The 18,676-nt window shown below is 35.4% G+C and overlaps 2 protein-coding genes across 4 annotated transcripts in view; one reads left to right on the top strand and one right to left on the bottom strand.

The window, feature by feature from the left end:
- The window catches only part of LOC135204991 (mutS protein homolog 4-like), a 23,982-nt gene extending 22,255 nt beyond the window's left edge, over window positions 1–1,727 (bottom strand). Inside the window, 2 exon segments of the mRNA XM_064235219.1 lie at window positions 130–171; window positions 1,608–1,727. Coding sequence (XP_064091289.1) covers window positions 130–171; window positions 1,608–1,650 — 85 coding nt within the window. The 5' untranslated portion in view covers window positions 1,651–1,727.
- A 1,586-nt stretch (window positions 1,728–3,313) lies between these two features.
- LOC135205011 (uncharacterized) lies at window positions 3,314–18,377 on the top strand. 3 transcript variants are annotated; one of them, XM_064235247.1, is made up of 8 exons: window positions 3,314–3,410; window positions 11,800–11,873; window positions 12,542–12,691; window positions 14,769–15,143; window positions 15,605–16,080; window positions 16,395–16,579; window positions 17,199–17,384; window positions 17,598–18,377. In XM_064235247.1, exons 1-8 carry the CDS (start codon window positions 3,365–3,367, stop codon window positions 17,801–17,803), a joined length of 1,698 nt encoding a protein of 565 aa, XP_064091317.1. In that variant the 5' UTR covers window positions 3,314–3,364; the 3' UTR covers window positions 17,804–18,377. The 3 variants fall into 3 exon arrangements, with proteins under 3 accessions (XP_064091317.1, XP_064091318.1, XP_064091316.1); XM_064235246.1 differs by lacking the exon at window positions 3,314–3,410 and adding an exon at window positions 10,215–10,627; XM_064235248.1 differs by lacking the exon at window positions 11,800–11,873 and having other exon boundaries at window positions 3,321–3,410.
- Window positions 18,378–18,676: the final 299 nt, after the last annotated feature.

Genomic DNA, 18,676 nt, shown 5'->3' on the forward strand with positions numbered 1-18,676 from the left:
AAATTAAAAACCTACAAAAACAATCATAAAAATTAAATCAAAATCCTGGAAAATTTAAAAAACAAATATTAAAACAACATCCTGAAAATTAATACTCAATACTCAAGGATAACCGAGCAATCTTCTTACCAAAGATCTGAGCGGCATCTTTTTCTCCATCCTCGTAAACATCTGAAAGACAAAATTTTTATATCTAATGAGCATTGTTATGACGACACTCGATTTGATTTGTTATTGCTTAAACTCACTTCCACCTCATTCCACAATTTTAAGTAAAACTTACATTTAAAAATTATACAGCATTTTTGTAATGGCGATTAATTTGATGCTACAGGCAGTCCCCCCCGGGTTACGACAGGTTCGGCTTATGACGGGTTCGGCTTACGGCGTTCCGAGGTGACAACGCTTTTCAATTATATTTATCAGAAATTATTTCCAGGTTTACGACGCATGTTCCAGGGTTATGACGCCTACAACGCTCATCTGGCACAAGAAATATGACACCAAAAATGCAAAATAATCAATATTTGAAGGTTTTAGATGAAAAATGCAATAAGAATGCAGTTTACATAGTTTTCAATGCACCCAAAGCATTAAATGTAAGGTTTTCTTAGTATTTTTGATGATGTTCCAGCTTACCACAATTTTCGGCTTACAACACGTCTCAAGAACGGAACCCCCGTCGTAAGCCGGGGACTGCCTGTATTTTCAAATAATGATTGTGCCTCGTTTCACAAATTAAAAGGTCTAGGGCCTAGATCCTTGTTGAAAAACAAAATAGCAGTTTATATTATACATGAGCAGTAGCAAGTTATACCATAGTGGGTGAACTGACGAAAAAGGCTAAATTTAAGCCTGATTTACATCCAGAAATCAAGGCGCTTCCAAAAAAATTGACACGATGATAATTCATCAGAACTATTAACCAGCTTACTTGCATCTAAGCCTAGGCCTACAATTAAGAGTTAACAAGCTACCCTCGGCCAAATTTTACTAAGGCTATAGCTAAGCTCTGCCTGTAAGAAAAACCATAAAATTGGCATTGATTAGCTTATAACCCACCTATAGGCCTTTACTAACGATCTCCAAGTTACTTAACATACTAATATAAGCCCCTAGGTATATACTAACTACTTATGCTAGCAAGATAGGCCTATAATCTTAGCCTAGGCCTACAGTAGCACATAGCATATTGTAATAGTTTAGATTAGCCCAACAAATCAAAAGACTACGCAGTCTAACCAAATTTAAATTAGTAATAATTCAATAAAGACCTGAAAAATTAAAAAAAAATTATTTAGGCCTAGACTACGAAGGCCTATTTGCTTTCCTAGAAGACCCCACATATCAAGACATATTCTAACCTATTGAAGGATATTATAACCACCTTATAACATATTAAAAATCAAAATCATTCTTAAAATGATATTAATAAGTCATTAATTAACTGAACAATTTCGAGAATAATTTACGCCTAGGCTACATCGGCCTATCCTCGTCCTATGAGATCCTCAATTATCTAGGATTATTTAGGCCTATTATAGCCTAATTTTGTTGATTTAAAACATCCAATAATTCTAAAATTAAAGTAAATTTTGTCATATCACCATATTTGGGAGGCCTAGCCTTGTGGTTGGGTAATAAAGCCATAGGCCTACGGGAATTAACACGAGTTACAAAGTAGACTTCAAAGAGGAATTTCTGTGACGTCAAAAGGATTTGTTTATTATAGGATTTATTACAAAATTAAAGTTTTTTTTATAATTAAGTTAATTTTGATATTTATTATACTGTTTAGTCAATGTTAATTAATCGAAATGTATTTTATGATATCAATTTGATTCATAGCGAACAATATGTTCTCATTTTTTTCATTTTTTGTTTAAGAAGCTTCTATACTTTCAGGTTGATTTCGTTTTTTATTTATGTTTTCTTATATGCTTAATTAAAAGCTACGCATTTTAAAAATATACTATGTCTATTATTATAATAATGATTTGATTAATCGTAAAAGCACGTTTATTCAAATTTGGCGAAAATTTCCAAAATACGTAAATATTCTCATTTTATTTGTTTATTCTTTTATTTTCGCTTATTTGTATCTTTGTTGTTAAGACAATTTTAAATATTTGCTGATAAAACCAATTATTATTTATGAAAGATCAGACTATTTATCAATAACTTAAAATATAATTCGAGCGAATCTGATATCATTCTTTAACGATTGAATCAGTCAACTATGCAGAACAAATGCTTCAAAATATATCTCGATCAACATAATAAAAATGTATGAAATTAACGTATTAAAAAGTATATTTTACAAATCTAAAGCTCATAATTGTATAGTAGAATTACGTGAAAGCTTTAATTAAAATGGCAGGGTTGACTAAGCTAAAGCTATGTATAGGGTCTATGAGAAGGATATAAGGAAAATTTAGGCCTATATTACGAGAGACAGGTCTGTAGATTGAATTAATACAAGGGAAGGTTATTATTGTGGCTGAAACTAATATAAAATTTAGAAAAACCAATAAATACGAATAATTTTGGGTGAAATATAGACAACACATTGCATCAGAAGGCTTCAAAATTTCAATAAGTATAAAACTAAAGGAGTTTCTCCTTCACATGCACCAGGAAGTGTGTCAAAAGGTTAATGGAACGGTAAAATATAAGTTAAAATTACAATAAAACATGGAAGTTATATCAAAATTTTTATATATAAGACGAAGGTTCTGGATTATTCAAGAAATCGTAAAGAAGAGTAACTCGCTTATGTCATCGTAAACGAAGCCACAAGTTTCATAGAGATTTAAATAAAATTGCTGATTCTGTTATTTTAATCTAGTAGATATAACTAAGCTTAGAATTATGATTTAATGATAAAAGTATTGCAAGGTGAATTTAAGAATCTTTTTTTTTCTTGGCACATATAACGAATAAAGTAATATTATTACGGTAAAATATTAATTTTTATATAGATGGATAAAACCAACCTTAAAAATGAAGGTTTATTGACATTTTAATCATTATAAACTTACTTTATTCAAGAACGACAATATTCTTGACAAAAATAACTAATACAAATACCTATATATTAAAATGTAAATTTATAATTTTATTAATCCTTACAAAAATGCCATAATAAATACGCATGTCAATCAGTATCTTTTGCATTCTGACATATTGAACTCTTTGTTATATTTTTTAAACTCTAAGAGAATTTTTTTTACAATGATAAGATAACCTATCAAGAGAGATAAGAGCAATTTCTGACAAAAACAAGATAAGGATAATAAAATAGCTATTGAAATGGACAATAATCTCTACTCTTTCTTCAGTGATACAAATCCCAAAGTACAAGATGGAGCCTTTACAGAGACAAGACAGTGAATTGCTTTTAGCAAATAGTAAGCATAAATTTGTGTAAACCTGTGTGAATTTGTGCAAACCTTCGAAATTCGCGAGATGTTTGTGTTTTGAGTTGTCAAAGGTCACCAAAATTTGTTAGTGAATACAGGAACAATTGTCTACAGACATCACATTACACTTTTATGGCCTTTTAGAAGATTTAATATTATCTCTTCTTAACCAAATTCAGCGACTAGCCAATGTTTTTCTGGCCAGTTCTAAATCTACATTTTCGAGGCAATTTTTCTACTACATTACAATACTTTAGGCACCGATGTTCTTTTAGCTTTTAATCTCTAGGGGTTCAACAGATATGTAACATTATTAGATCTGTTAAATTGTCTGTCATTGTACAGTTTGCATATGCATCAATCAGTACAATACAGTACTGCATAGTACAGTACTGTAGAGTACATTACAGTACAAGTACAGTACAACTGTCTTCTGTTATGCCATCTTAACTGTCAGTTCAAATGTGTCATTCACTTAACTGTAAGGAAAGTGGCTCAAAGTTTTACTCTGGTCAAGGAAAGTGAAAACGGACCTTCTAAGACTTTGGTCTGTTTTGATGAATTAAGTGTGGCCTAGAAGTTATCAACAGATAACGCACAAGCAAATCCGCTTCAAGCACCAATATCAAGGTATCAAGGGAAGGTCACATTTCTTCTTTTCAAATCCTGGTCTTTTGGGAGAAAGGTTAGGCCTAAATTCTTTGCCATAGGCCTAATCAACCACAAGTTCAGGATAGGTCACATTTTCTCGTTTTAACATAGTTTTGATCTTTTTGGGAACAAGTTTAAGTCTAAAATCTTTCACCATAGGCCTAAAAAAACACATATTAAGGAAAGGTCACATTTTCTCGTTAAAGCTGTTGTGCTATTTTGGAGAAAATGTTGGGTCTAAATTCTTGCACCACAGACCTAATCAAGAGCATGTAAGAATTCACATTGTTTTAAAACCGTTGAACTCATTTGAGAAAAGACTAGGCATAGGTTCTTTTGCCTTAGGCCCAAAGAAGTGGCCAGTTTATTTGTTATTCTAAATCAAGAAAAAATGGAACAAACATATTTTAAACACTGAAAAAGATCTTTTAGGGAGTTTTAAAAGTGAATGCAAGAAGGTTGGCACCTTGCCAAAGATGAATTTCGTCCTGAAAATGAACATGAATTCAAATTAATATCCTCTAACCTCCATTAATCATTTAGTGAAAGAAATGTGAGTGAAGTCACGTAGGAGAACAAACACTGGAATCTAAAGTTTTTGTGACGTATTAGATAAAGAGTAACGGAAATTATGACTCATCAGAGTAGTATAGTACTACTGGAAGGTTCTTCAAGAATACAGTTGCTGTAGTTGAGACTAACATTGAAAATAAACTAAAAAGGAGATAAACTAAATATACTAAGATATACTAAACTTAATAATAATAATTAAATAAACTAAGAATTGTAAGAACTCAATATTGTAAAATCAGTATAAATTGATTTTGAAATAAGGTGAAAAGTGAATATTACAATATAAAATGAAAATTGAAATTAAATTTACCTGAAGTTAAAACTAATTTCTAACAAATTTAAGTATACTTGAAATCTATATAAACTCATTTTAAAATAATGTGAAAACTAAATGACTATCACAATATAAAACTGAGACAAATTTAACATTTAAAAAAGTTAAAATGCCTAAAATATTTGACAAACTTCCAAATAAAATAAAATATACTTAAAACCAACAGAAACTAATTTTTAAAAAAATTGAAAACTTAATTAATACTACAATAATAAAACGAAAATTTAAATTTAAAATACTTTAACAAGTTAAAACACTAAAATATTAACACACAAATAGTTTAACATAAAAGGAAAAGTATAAAGAAAAAAAAAAAAAACAGATGAACAATTCAACTAGCCAGGGAAACTATTGTATATATTGTGGACAAATTTATGCCAATGTATCAGGAATTGTGACACGTGTTACTGATTAATGTATGCGGATGTAAATGTGATTGCAAACTGAAGTTTCCTGGTTTTCAATTTATTTATTTATTTATTAATTTTTTTTATCACAGTCCTCCAATTCGACTGGTTGGTATTTATAGTGTGGGGTTCCAGGTTGCATCCTGCCTCCTTAGGAGTCCATCACTCTTCTTATCATGTGCGCCGTTTCTAGGATCACACTCTTCTGCATGAGTCCTGGAGCTACTTCAGCCTCTAGTTTTTCCAAATTCCTTTTCAGGGATCTTGGGATCGTGCCTAGTGTTCCTATGATTATGGGTACAATTCCCACTGGAATATCCCATATCCTTCTTATTTCTATTTTCAGATCTTGATACCTATCCATTTTTTCTCTTCAACGCTGGTGTCCCATGGTATTGCGACATCAAATGAGTGATACTTTCTTCTTGACTTTGTCAATCAACGTCACGTCTGGTCTATTTGCAGTATCACCCTATCCGTTCTGATACAATAGTCCCAGAGGATCTTTGCCTGATCGTTTTCTATCACTCCTTCTGGTTGGTGCTCGTGCCACTTATTACTGCAAGGTAGCTGATGTTTCTTGCACAGGCTCCAGTGGAGGGCTTTTGCCACTGAATCATGCCTCTTTTTGTACTAGTTCTGTGCAAGTGCCAGACATTCGCTTGCTATGTGGTTTATGGTTTCATTTTTCGTATTGCACTTCCTACATATGGGAGAGATGTTATTTCCATCTATCGTTCTTTGGATATATCTGGTTCTTAGGGCCCGATCTTGTGCCGCTGTTATCATTCCTTCAGTTTCCTTCTTGAGCTCTCCCCTCTGTAGCCATTGCCATGTGTCATCACTGGCCAGTTCTTTAGTCTGTCTCATGTATTGTCCGTGCATTGGTTTGTTGTGCCACCCCTCTGTTCTGTTTGTCATTCTCCTGTCTGTATATTTCTGGGTCTTCGTCTACTTTTATCAGTCCTTCTTCCCATGCACTCTTGAGCCACTCGTCGTTCACTGGTTTTCAGATATTGCCCCAGTGCTCGGTTCTCGATGTGACCGCAGTCCTCTATGCTTTAGTAGTCCTCTCCCTCCTGCCTTTCGTGTTATGTATAGTCTGTCCGTATTTGCTCTTGGGTGTAGTGCTTTGTGTACTGTCATATGTTTCCTAGTTTTCTGGTCTATGTTGTGGAGTTCTGCCTTCGTCCATTCCACTATTCCTGCACTGTATCTGATTACTGGCACTGCCCATGTGTTTATGGCTTTTATCATATTTCCGACGTTGAGTTCTGACTTGAGTATCGCCTTGAGTCTCTGCATATATTCTTTCCTGATCGTGTCCTTCATCTCTTGGTGTTTTATATCCCCTCCTTCCATTATTCCCAGGTATTTGTATCCCGTCTCATCTGTGTGTTTGATCTTGCTCCCATCTGGTAGCTTTATCCCCTCAGTCCTTGTTACTTTGCCCTTTTGTGTTGACTAAGGCGCATTTTTCTATTCCAAACTCCATCCTGATGTCCCCAGATACAATCCTTAGTGTCTGGATTAGGGTATCTATTTCCTTGATGCTCTTACCATACAGCTTGATGTCGTCCATGAACATCAGATGGTTGATTCTGTTGCCTCTTTTCTTGAGTTGGTACCCAGCATCCATCTTCTGTAGTACTTTCGTCATGGGAATCAGATGGCTACTACGAAGAGTAGTGGGGACAGTGAGTCGCCCTGGAAGATCCCTCTCCTGATATACCTCTGCTAGTCTTATTCCAGAGCTTGTAAGTATTGTATTCCAGTTGCGCATTGTATTTTTGAGGAAGTTGATGGTGTTTTCCTCTGCCCCATATATTTTCAGGCATTCTATTAGCCATGTGTGTGGTATCATGTCGAAGGCTTTCTTATAGTCTATCCATGCCATGCTTAGGTTGGTTTTCCTTCTCTTACTGTTCTTCATTACCATTTTGTCTATCAGGAGCTGGTCTTTTGTGCCCCTACACTTCCTTCTGCAACCATTCTGTTGGTGGGGATGGTGTTTGTATCCTCTAGGTAGTTGTATAGCCTTTCGCTGATGATATCTGTTAGTAACTTCCACATTATTGGTAGGCAGGTGATAGGCCTGTAGTTACTGGCTATATTTCCCTTACTCTTGTCTTTCTGGACTAAAGATGTTCTTCCTGTGGTCATCCATTTGGGCGCATGGTGATTTGTGATACAATGCTGGAGTTGTTCTGCTATTCGTAGGTGTAGAGAATTGAAGTTTTTGAGCCAGTATCCATGGACTTCATCGGGACCTGGGGCTTTCCAGTTGGGCATTTTCTTTAGTTGGTGTCTGACTGTGTCTGTCGTGATGTCAGTGAATCTTTGTTTTATTCTCCCTCCTAGAGCCATGTCGCATGTTTGTTGTATGATACCGGATTGCTCCATATGTTTTCCTAGAGTCTCTTACTTGGTTCGGCTTCAGGAATTTCTTGGTGGTTGTCGTACCCTCCTTGTTGGCTCTATAGTCTTTTCTGGTTGGCTCCGAATAGTTTCTGTTGGTATCCCTTATTCCTGTTCATGGATCGTTGCATCTTATGTGCTTTGGCCTTAAGCCTCTGTTTTACATCTTCTATTGTGTTGTTTAGTCCCCTCTCTTGTACTTTGTATTTCTCGTTGAGTTCCTCCCTTGTTTTCTTGCTTCTTAGCCTTTTATCTGCCATCTCTTTCAGTTTACTCAAGTCACATCTCATCACCATGATTTGCTTCTACAGGCGCCTTTTCCAAGGCGGTTGCTGTTTTGGTTTCTGTTGGGTTGGTTGTGCTGGTGGTGTTGGTGTTCGTGTCCTCATCAGTTCTGTTACTAATCTTGCTCCTGCATATGTCAAGTTATTTATTTCTGTGATATTGGTGGTGTGTATAAGTCTCATTATTTCATTGACCTCACTTGTTTTCTCCCTTAATTTCTTGGTGTTGTAGTTTTCATGGAGGGGATCTTTGTTCTCTCTGTATCTGGCTCCATCCATTGTCTAATCTTTTCTACCCATTCCGTCCTGTCTGTTACTTCGTCGGTGTTTCTTCGTGTGTCGTTGTTTGATACCTCATCATCCCTGTCGTCTTCTGTGGCATCGTCTCTCAGTTCGTCTTCTTGTAATTCGTTGCCGTGTGTCATTTCCCTTTCCAGTTCCTCTCTTTCTGTTGGGGAGAGTCAGTTGTTTTTCTTTATGCTTCCTTACTTGGTCTGCCAGCCTCTGCTCTGTTTGTGGGGTGTTCCTCTCATTCCAGATGTTGACCAACCTTCTTCTATATCCTCTCTCCGTCGGGTTGCTTCTGATGTAGCATCTCCATATTTCCTTATTTTCTTCTCTCGTCCATTTCTTCTCTGGTTTGCTTCTGTAGCTCCAGTCTCTGGTTGTTGATTACTGTCGTTGTGGTGGATCAGTTGCTGGATGACTACCTCCAAGTACCTGACCGTCTTCCCCTTCAATTGGGCTGAATACCTGGCTGCCGGACGAAGCTCCTCTGTTGCCAGAGGTTCCATTTACGTCGTTGTCGTTTAATTCTTCATTTCTTTCCATCATTGATGAGTTTTGCTATTTAACCCATAGCTGGACCCTACCCCATCAGGGATAAGGATACTCAATTTACAGCTGAGTAGACTGAGGAAATTATGGTAAAGATCCTTTCCCAAGGAATCAACGCCGAGGAGAGCGGTCACCCATCCAACGACTGACCAGCCCCAATGTTGCTTAACCAGTCAGTTGACGACCTAACCCACTCATTATTATTATTATTATTATTATTACTATTATTATTTTTATTATTATTACTATTATTATTATTATTATTATTATTATTATTATTATTACTATATTTTATCGTTGTGACTGGATTTTGACGAACAACTTTTGATAAACTTATCTATTTGGCCAAGCCAAAGTAACTGAGTTTATAATTTTTTATTTACTTATTTACCCATTTACCGATTTACTCATTTACCCACTTACCCATTTATTTTGCTCTATTAACAATAAAAATGAACAAACCCACAAACTTCTAACAAGACCTTTTCAACTTCCCTTGAAATTATTATTTAAATATATTTCTTAGGTTATATAAATAGTTTATTTACAGTTTTTTTTTAACTTAAGAAAGCTTTTAGAATAATAACTCTTAGGTGGTAATTTATTTGTATTTCGTGGATCTTCATCTTCTACGCTTTATCTTTCCTTATACGTTTATTGTCAGTTATTACATTTTTATTATATTTTTTTTAATATTTTATCCAGTTGTCCTTCTAACTACATATAAACACTCGAGTCTGGGCTAGTTCTATTTTATAAGTCAAATGGCTCTCTGCTGAGAGAGAGAGAGAGAGAGAGAGAGAGAGAGAGAGAGAGAGAGAGAGAGAGAGAGAGAGAGAGTTACAAGGATTAGGATGTCTCAAAGACTTGTTAGTCCATCCGAGGAGACATCGTGTGCTCTCTTTATCTGTAGGAGCAGGTTATAGAATTAAAATAAGTGGACAATAATTATAACAATAATATATACATGTGCTAAAGAGAGAGAGAGAGAGAGAGAGAGGGGGGGGGGAGGGGGGTTGTCTATCAGATTAGAGCTTCGGGTAACACAACACGTACGGTCAAAAACGAATGTTGTATTACATTATCAGCCAAGACAAGATAATACCATAGATATTACAAACAATTTAACACGAATAACCCGGATTTCTTTTGTTTAACGATAAGGAAGTTCGTATAACGTCTTCTTTATTCGTATCCTGACCTAAAGACCCCTCATATTGGCCCCTGCCGCAGCTTAGGCCGATATATTGACGCGCGCCGAAAACCCTCTCTTCAGTTTACAAGAGGCGGTCTTTGTGAATAGTTTAGAATCTCTGAGATTTTGAGGAGTTTTCTTTAAATTTTGCTTGAGTGTCTATTTAAATTGAAGTTTAATTATATAAATGCAGCTATTTAAAGCTATTTTGGCTTCTATATATATAAAATATATATACAATAAACGAGGAGTCTTCGAAACTAACGCAGTGAACTTGGATGTTTTTTGAAGGAGCGTTCTTCGCAGCTTATAAGTTTCTTGAAAAATTTAATACATTTCTCATAAAACCTTTTCAAAACTAAAGTCTTTTGCATAGATAATTTTCAAAATGCTGGAGAAAAAGGAATCGTTCGATATGGAAGAGTTTACGGAGCAACTCAAGTCTCTGTTTACAAATGGAAGGTTAAAGAGACATGTGAACCTGAGGAACGTTATGGACAAGTGGTGTAAGTTGTGAATATATAAAAAATATGTGTAAATGAAATAACTGTCTTTATGAATTTTGTAATATTAATGTCAAAGTTTTTAAAATAATTCCAAGGAAATACAATAACTGCAATTATACAACAGCCACTGCAGACAATACAGCAGCAATGAATTTGATTGAAAAAAAAATTTTCAATTAAAATCACAAAAACTACAAGTTTACAATAATACTTTGTCGTTCTTAAATACTTTTCACATGTGTATGTGTGTGTAACTTTCATTCCAACTCAATTTTATTATGAATCTCTTTTGGATTTTTTAAATATTGATAGTAGCAGCCATATTATGCATTTTATCAAATTGATACACAAAAAAATCACACTAAACTTCAATTATTTAAACCCTCCATTCTGTAAACCTAAAAATATTTTTTAAAATGTCCAAAATCACGCCATTTCTTGTGAATCTAAGCTGAAGACACGTTTCTGTGACATCAGATAACTCGTGACGTTTATTATCCTTTGATAAGCAAATGATAACAGCAATGATTCACTGCCTCCTTTGTCAGCCATACAATTTAGCTAACTCTTATCTTATCTTTCAGCCACTGAAGTTCATGTGAACTCTTATCCGAGTCCTTATCAGCAGGAATACGAATTTCTTAGATCTGTAACGCAAATACTGTAATTGTAGGTACACTTAATTCAGTGGTTTGGAAACTAGGAAACATTAGGTCTTATTGTTTTTTGTTTTTTTTAACCTTTTCCAAGCCACAGAACTTTCTCACAGCTTTTATTTCCTTGTTATAAGCTAGCTTGAGGATGATCTATCGCCTCCTACAGCTTAAATGTCTGTGCATGTAATTGACTTCATATCGTTATCTTGCTGCGTAGCTGTAAATCTTGCACACACTAAAAATTAAATTATCCTTAATTATTAATAAAGGGCATTGTACTAAGTTTCATTAAAAATCAATTTCATGTGACAATCTAAAGTCTCTACCTGGTGGTTTCGAGCAAGTCACATATACTATACACTGAACATGTGTACATTGTCACAAAATATCACGCAATAGGGTAAAAAAAGTCAAATATATTGCTTGTGATATAAACCTTAAAAAAAAAAAAAAAAAAAAAAAAAAAAAACATTAACTTATCTGCACTTTTCAGATCAACTAACTTTTCCTTTTCAGATCAAGGGTTCCTTTCTAAAATTCCACACGAGGATTTGCCTAAAATGCTATTCCTGGCTGTCAATCCAAATAGGGTAAGAAGCAAGCAAATTAATACAATAAAAATAAATCTCAGTTGAAACTTTTTTTTTTATATAATAAATTCACTTGCATACATCTTCTTGTATGAAGCCTTAAAGTCTTGGTGCATACTTGTATGATACTTGAAAGCTACTGTTTTTTTGCTCCAATGTTTACCTCTCCTTCCAAAATAAAGCCTGATAATTTTATCATAATTCATAATAACTTTTTTAAAGCCAAACAACTTAACCAAATAAAGTTCACCTGATATACCTTACCACAAAGTACATTCCAGTGTTAAAGGAATATATCCTTAGCAACCCTTGCTCAACCTGATTGTAGTGGAAACTTTAACCTATCCTAACCAAACTCAAAAGTGGCCTACCCTTAGAATTTTGATCACTGAATGCCCTCAACTTAAATTCAGTCTAAAGTTAAACTCTCAAATTGATCCACAAGTCTTTGGGCTAGACTTAAATGAACTAAGAAAGCTACTGCAATGAAAATTTCATCTAATATGCCTATTGGTTCATTGCCACATCTCTTCACCAGATGGGCATAAAAATTTACATTATTCCTAAGAAAGCTACAGCAATGAGATATTCATCCCTTAAGCCTACTGACTACATAAGCAACCTCTTACTACATAGGCCTAAACATTTACATCATTATTCTTTGCCAGGCTGAGGGAAGTGAAAAACACAAGCCAGCGACAGGACCCAGCGAGTTCACAGATGGCGGCGCCATGGGCGTTGGTACCATGGTAGGCAGGGGGGAGCTGACCCTTGAGGTTAAGGCTGATTCTATCACAAGGAGTCTGGAAAGGCTGGAGGTAAGTAGGGACTCCATTTAGGGGTATACTGAACTTACCTCCCACATTAGCTTACTTCCCCTTTACTCTAAATTCTCCCCAAATTTGGTTCTCTTCCATTTTATTACTTTTATTATTCTCTATTTTTAACTAAGTACAGCTTTGATTTATCTTGCACAAAAATAAGGTCATTCTAGGAAACCACTCCACATGGACTGCAAGGAACATTCCCTCGAATGCGACAGCCATTAGGAACTGGTGCGTCAAATATTTCGCCGTGTTTAGTACTATCCCCAGGGGTTAATTACAGTCGACCCCCGCCAAAAAACTGTAAAATCTTAATAAGCAACCCAAATACTATAAGAAACTATCAAATCTCAAATATAAAATCTCTACAAATGGTATTAGGCCACTGACTTTTATACATTTCACAAATACAATGATCTAATTGCCATAGTTACCTAAATTCTCTGTGCCAACAAAAACTATACATTTTTTTATAGGTCTAGATGTTTAGTTCCTGAGGATTAAGTACAAAAGCACAGATGTTTAAACTTGCACACAAATGGGCAGTCAGGAACAGACACTGTGTACAAACGTGAGAAAATAGGATACTAATATGGTACCATAATAATAAGCAATACAGCTACCATAGGGCACTTTCTAAATATTAACTAATACCTGTATTAGCCCGGCACACAGCCGTTTCAAACTGCACAGTAATTACATTTGAATTGTGACAATGTCATGTGTTAGTTAACCCTGCATTACATCACACTCTTAAAGACACTATCATTATCTTGCCCAATCTTTTATCAAGTGAATTAACTCAATGACTAATATTCCTACTACACTGAATATTTGATAACATTCAAAAGGAATGTTTCCCTCAAATCTAAAGGCCAGAAAAGAGATTAAATACCTGAAGTGTAAGTACAGTGCATTCCTAAATATTTATACATGAAGTAAAGTCTGAACCTAGAAATCACTAGCTGTACTACCTATATTGTACAGTAACATTAACAATAAAATACAAAATTACATTACCCTGACAATCTCCAGTCCCATTATGCACCTTTTAATTAAAGAACCAATTCAAATATTTCAGTGATACACACACACACATATACACTGGTAAATTAGCCTGTATTGAAATAGGCCCCTAGCCCCTAGTGACTAACTCCTATTGTTTTGTTTACCTTTCTGCCAAGGACAAAGAAGCATGGAAGTGAAACTGTTACCAATTATGACTTTAAGTGTCCTTGAAAAAAGTCCACTTTCAGAGAAGTGAAAAAATTATATATGTATATAAATAATAAGTATTTTTATGATGATTTTGGGGGATTTTTTCTTCTTGTATATTCATTCGTTGTCATTATTATTATTATTTCTAATGGCTTTATGACCATTATCTGCTCGTTTATTTGATTTAAGCCCATAATCATTACATTAGTAGGCTAAAAATCTACTTCACTGTTACATACTTTTTTAAAAGAAAATATTGGAATCCCTTTCATTAGAATTCTTCTTTGCAGATAATCTTAAATTAAATGTTTGTACTAAATTCGTGACAATCATATCAGATCTTATTTCAGGGAAGAGGGTAACTCTGAATTTTTATTCATTGTCAAGGCACAGTTGGCCCTGTAGCGACTCATACTACATCAATGTGCTTTGGTAAATGAGGTATTATATTTGTCATAGTTCCTGATTTTTATATCCCTCCTTCATGCATCGTCTACAGGACTAAATCATTATCATTATTATAATAAATCAATTGATTCTTCAACCATGTATTTATGTCAATGGCAGTAGTCTTCAAAATTATTGATGTTGACACAATGCCAGTTATCACTAGTGCATATGTAAATCTTTTTCGAATCTGGAGAGTAAGGTACGTGTGTCTGTTAAAATATTGTGACATTAAGGTGGAAATATGGCAGCTTTACTCTCATAAAAATATGAAACTCCTTCTTTTAGCATTTGTATGGCTAACCCTTCTTCCAGTTAACAACAATATGGCATTATATTAGTACAATTGCTAAGCCTATATACAACCTTCAAACGTAAAACTAATTTCTCTCTTTCATGCAAACAGCAAGTTTTGGAAAAGAAATCCCTGACCCCATTACTGCGAGAAATGCAGCTCCGTCTCCTTAAGCTAAGTGCCTGCGAGAAGTCGAGGAGCAGCTCCGGCCCAAGCACACTCGAGAGCAACTTCTCGGACTCCGACGAGAAACTTGACGATGACGATGAGGAAATCCTCGCGTTCACAGAGATATTCGAGATGTTTGGGCATTCCATCCCAGAGCAGATCAAGAGCCTGTATGGGGGGATCATCTCGCAGAAGAAGATTCCCGTACGGCAAGGGACCGTCGGTCACAAGAAGTCGTTCTTTGTTTATGCGGAAAACAAGATCATCATGAAGATTTGTGATGATTTGACTCCGAAAGACATCTATCACATGTACCAGGTATGGTTTTAGTGACTTTTTATAGTTCCTCGCTGGACGAGTTGGTTGCGTACTCGCCTACTGATCTGGCAGACCGAGTTCGCTCCCAGCTAAAGCCAGTGCGGAATCAGAGTACTGTAATGTTTCTGTAATTAGAAATTAATTTCTCTGTATAATGTGGTTCAGATTCCACAATAAGCTGTAGGTCCCATTGCTAAGTAACCTATTTGTTACAATAAACGTAAATAAAAATCTAATCCTTCGGGCCAGCCCTAGACTTTTTATGCAGAGCTGAAACGTAAGTCATATGATTAATGAATGCATTCAGTGTTAAATTATTAAAATAAGAGATGTTTTTACTCAAGCTCATTTCCATATTACAGGTATTGAATATACCTTTCAAAAAGCAGCATAGGTATAAAATGCTTGTTGTTGATATGACTCATCTGCTATTACAATTTATCCTTCTCACAACACCCCAGGTTCTCCACGAGTCAGAGGAAGTCAAGGAAGACGACGATGCAAAGAGGATTCTGACGCAGCACATAAAACTCAAGCCACTGGAGAAGGTTCCAGGCCTCAAAGATGCAGCCTTCTATTACCTGATCCTCTTCATGATGCAGAAGAAAATGCTGAACCGTCTCTACACTCACAAACTCATCTTCATCTTCGAGCAGCTGAGAGAGATGGCACGCAGCGACAAAAAGTACAACCCCAAGCTAGACCTCATTCTTAATGCTCTAGACAGATACCCCATTGCCTCGCGTCCGCCCGGCCTCTGCCTCATATTCACAGTGAATGAGGGTCGTGTGGGGTCTCAGAAGGACGTCATCAGGGTTAAAGAGCTGTTCGAGAAGACCTACAGATACGACGTTTTCACCAAAATCGACCCGACGGCAGAAGACATCAAGTCGATCGTCAATAAGTTGAAGCATGCCAGGAATAAATTCTATGACAGGTAAATGAAGTTCCCTTCATGTTTTTACAAAAAACTTCTCAATGGTACATTTAACAGAAAGTAAATGAGGTTTTGGATCAATTCTATAACAGGTAAATGAAGTTCCCTTCAGGTTATTGCAAAGAATGTCCTGATGGTACATTTAACAGACCGTAAAACCTTGTTTTACTGTTTACTGTGCCATCTAGTTTGGATGACCTTCCAAAGACATGGCCACAATGAATTAACATTTTTGAAACATTAATACTAGACCTCTAAGATAATTAATACTCTAGTACACTCAACAAAGAATAAATACTCATTCTGTCCATCAGCCTGGTAGTTTTCTTCATGGGACATGGCGACAAGACGTACCTGACTGTTAAGGACAGCTGCATTCACAGAAGGCGTGAATTCATCGACCCTTTCATACAGATCGAGTGGTTCTTCAAAAAACCCAAACTCTTCTTCATTCAGGCCTGCTCTGTCAAGAAGGAAAAGAGGAGAGTTTCTTCTACGTGTAAGTATTTCTGAAAGTTACCATTCACACAACTCCAAGACCCACAAATAAGTATTAATACACAGAGAAGACAAAAGATTTCTCTTGTTTTTTGGCAAATATATCCTGCTTATTTTCTGTAGAGCAAATAAAAGCTTGCAAATGACAATGCTCAAAATTCTGATGGCATAGAAATGCAAGTGATAATTATAGGATTTATACTGTACCTCACAAGGTCAGAGACGTTGCTTTTCCTTATCTTCGCTGTGAGCTAGATTCACTCTTCTTTATTATTACACGTTTCATTCATTGTTAGGAAAATAATATTAAAATATATAAAGTTCTGTCTGACATGGGTTAATGCTCAGGTTTGACCACAGGTTTCCTTTCACTCTTTTCTCTATATGTAATTTTGTTTTGCTTGTGATTTATGTAGACTGTTCTTAATTCTTGTTTTTTCAAATAGTGTTGATACAATGAATAACAGAATCTTATCAAAATGAGTAAAAGAATCTTATTACAATGAGTACACAAAGTAATTTTCACTTTGATAAAACTCCCCAGAGTGTTCCCATTCATTAATAAACAGCGTACATATATAAGCCTGAACTGCTAGCAACTAAACAATCTTATATTACAGCAAACAATCTTGATGCAAAGGGTGTTCCCACCCAAACTGACTCAGTAGGCTGGAGAGCCTCAGCTGGCCCAGAGTGGCAGGAGAAATACGCAGACTACACGGAAATCAGCAACATCAACACTTACGCGGACACATTAATATCCTATGCGACGATGTGGTACCAGTATGCCTCGAGAGGGAACGAAGGTATGGTCAAGTGGATATTGAGCTTCCAAGCTATGATACTAAAACTTCAATATATTATCTATGGGGATGGACTAATGAAAACATTCCCAGTTAAAAATTGAAAGTTGTAAGCACCATACACTTGTTTTACCTTAATTCCTAATGCTGCATTGGAAAGCATTACAAAAATATTTTTAAAGACTATAAAAGTAAATCTCCACCAATTCTTCACAGGATCGTTGTACATAGACACACTGGTCGACCAGCTCAAGATGCACGGACACACGGAAAGCATCGAGAACGTCTTACGAAGGGTCCACTATAACGTCAACACGGTCTGCTTGCTGAACAACGAATCTGGTGAGGAAATACTCTGGAGGCAGGCCCCGTACTTCGAGTCATCCCTCTTGAAGGAATTCAGATTTAATTCGCCCGAGTAGCGAGAGGTACATAGTCCCCGTGAGGGGGAAATAGATCTTGAGGGATAACTTTAAGAGATGTTACAGAAAATTATTGGCTTTACATCAACAGTTTACCAGAAACATGAAAAAACCAATACAAAAATAACTCAAAAACTGATACAATATATCCTTATACTTATACTACTACACAAAATTCCATTTGAAGTTTTCTATTTTTAAAACAAGGCCCCTTCTCCTTAGAACCATTTATATTATCTTCGTTATGTCTTTCATTGACCTCATTTTCAACAAAACATTATATAAACTTTCAAAACCAATATATGCATACAGCATTAAACTTAAGATGGTAATTGAAAATTTATTTTAAATATTTCCAAATCAAACTTGTAAATATAATTGTTACTTAAGTGTGTGAGTGACTTGGGAGAAAATTACATATACATTTTGAATAATTTCATGATCATTTTAGTAGATGTAAGAGACTTATTTAGTATATAAGATATCATTGGGAGAATAACATACTGTGTATATATTCATTATTAGTCTAATATAGTACTGATGAGTGAAATAAAAAGTATTTTTCTACATGAAAGCCATCTGTTTCATTCAAAAGTTTACCTGAGATATAGTAGTTTTCAAACTTACCTGTTTATGAGACTAGACATAACATGAGCACTTTCCACTCTATTGTCTTGTGTACTTTCCACCTCAATTCCCATCTATTGTACTGCTTTTCTGACAACCTGTTCCTCATCCATTCCCACTACATGGCATGACCATCTTGGTTAAACACATTAAGAAAACACCACTCATACTCTCAAATAACATTCTTGAAGGACACTTGCTGGTGTTGAATGAATTTAACATAAGCAGCTCTTATAAAACACACCA

This window comes from Macrobrachium nipponense, chromosome 48, assembly GCF_015104395.2.
Source record: "Macrobrachium nipponense isolate FS-2020 chromosome 48, ASM1510439v2, whole genome shotgun sequence".
Taxonomy (NCBI): domain Eukaryota; kingdom Metazoa; phylum Arthropoda; class Malacostraca; order Decapoda; family Palaemonidae; genus Macrobrachium; species Macrobrachium nipponense.

Excerpts from the sequence above, each read along its gene's own strand:
- LOC135205011 (XM_064235246.1), top strand. The coding sequence starts at position 10,510 with ATGCTGGAGAAAAAGGAATCGTTCGATATGGAAGAGTTTACGGAGCAA. Across the intron at positions 11,874-12,541 it reads TGGCTGTCAATCCAAATAGG|GCTGAGGGAAGTGAAAAACA; the intron begins GTAAGAAGCAAG and ends ATTCTTTGCCAG. Across the intron at positions 15,144-15,604 it reads ACATCTATCACATGTACCAG|GTTCTCCACGAGTCAGAGGA; the intron begins GTATGGTTTTAG and ends ACAACACCCCAG.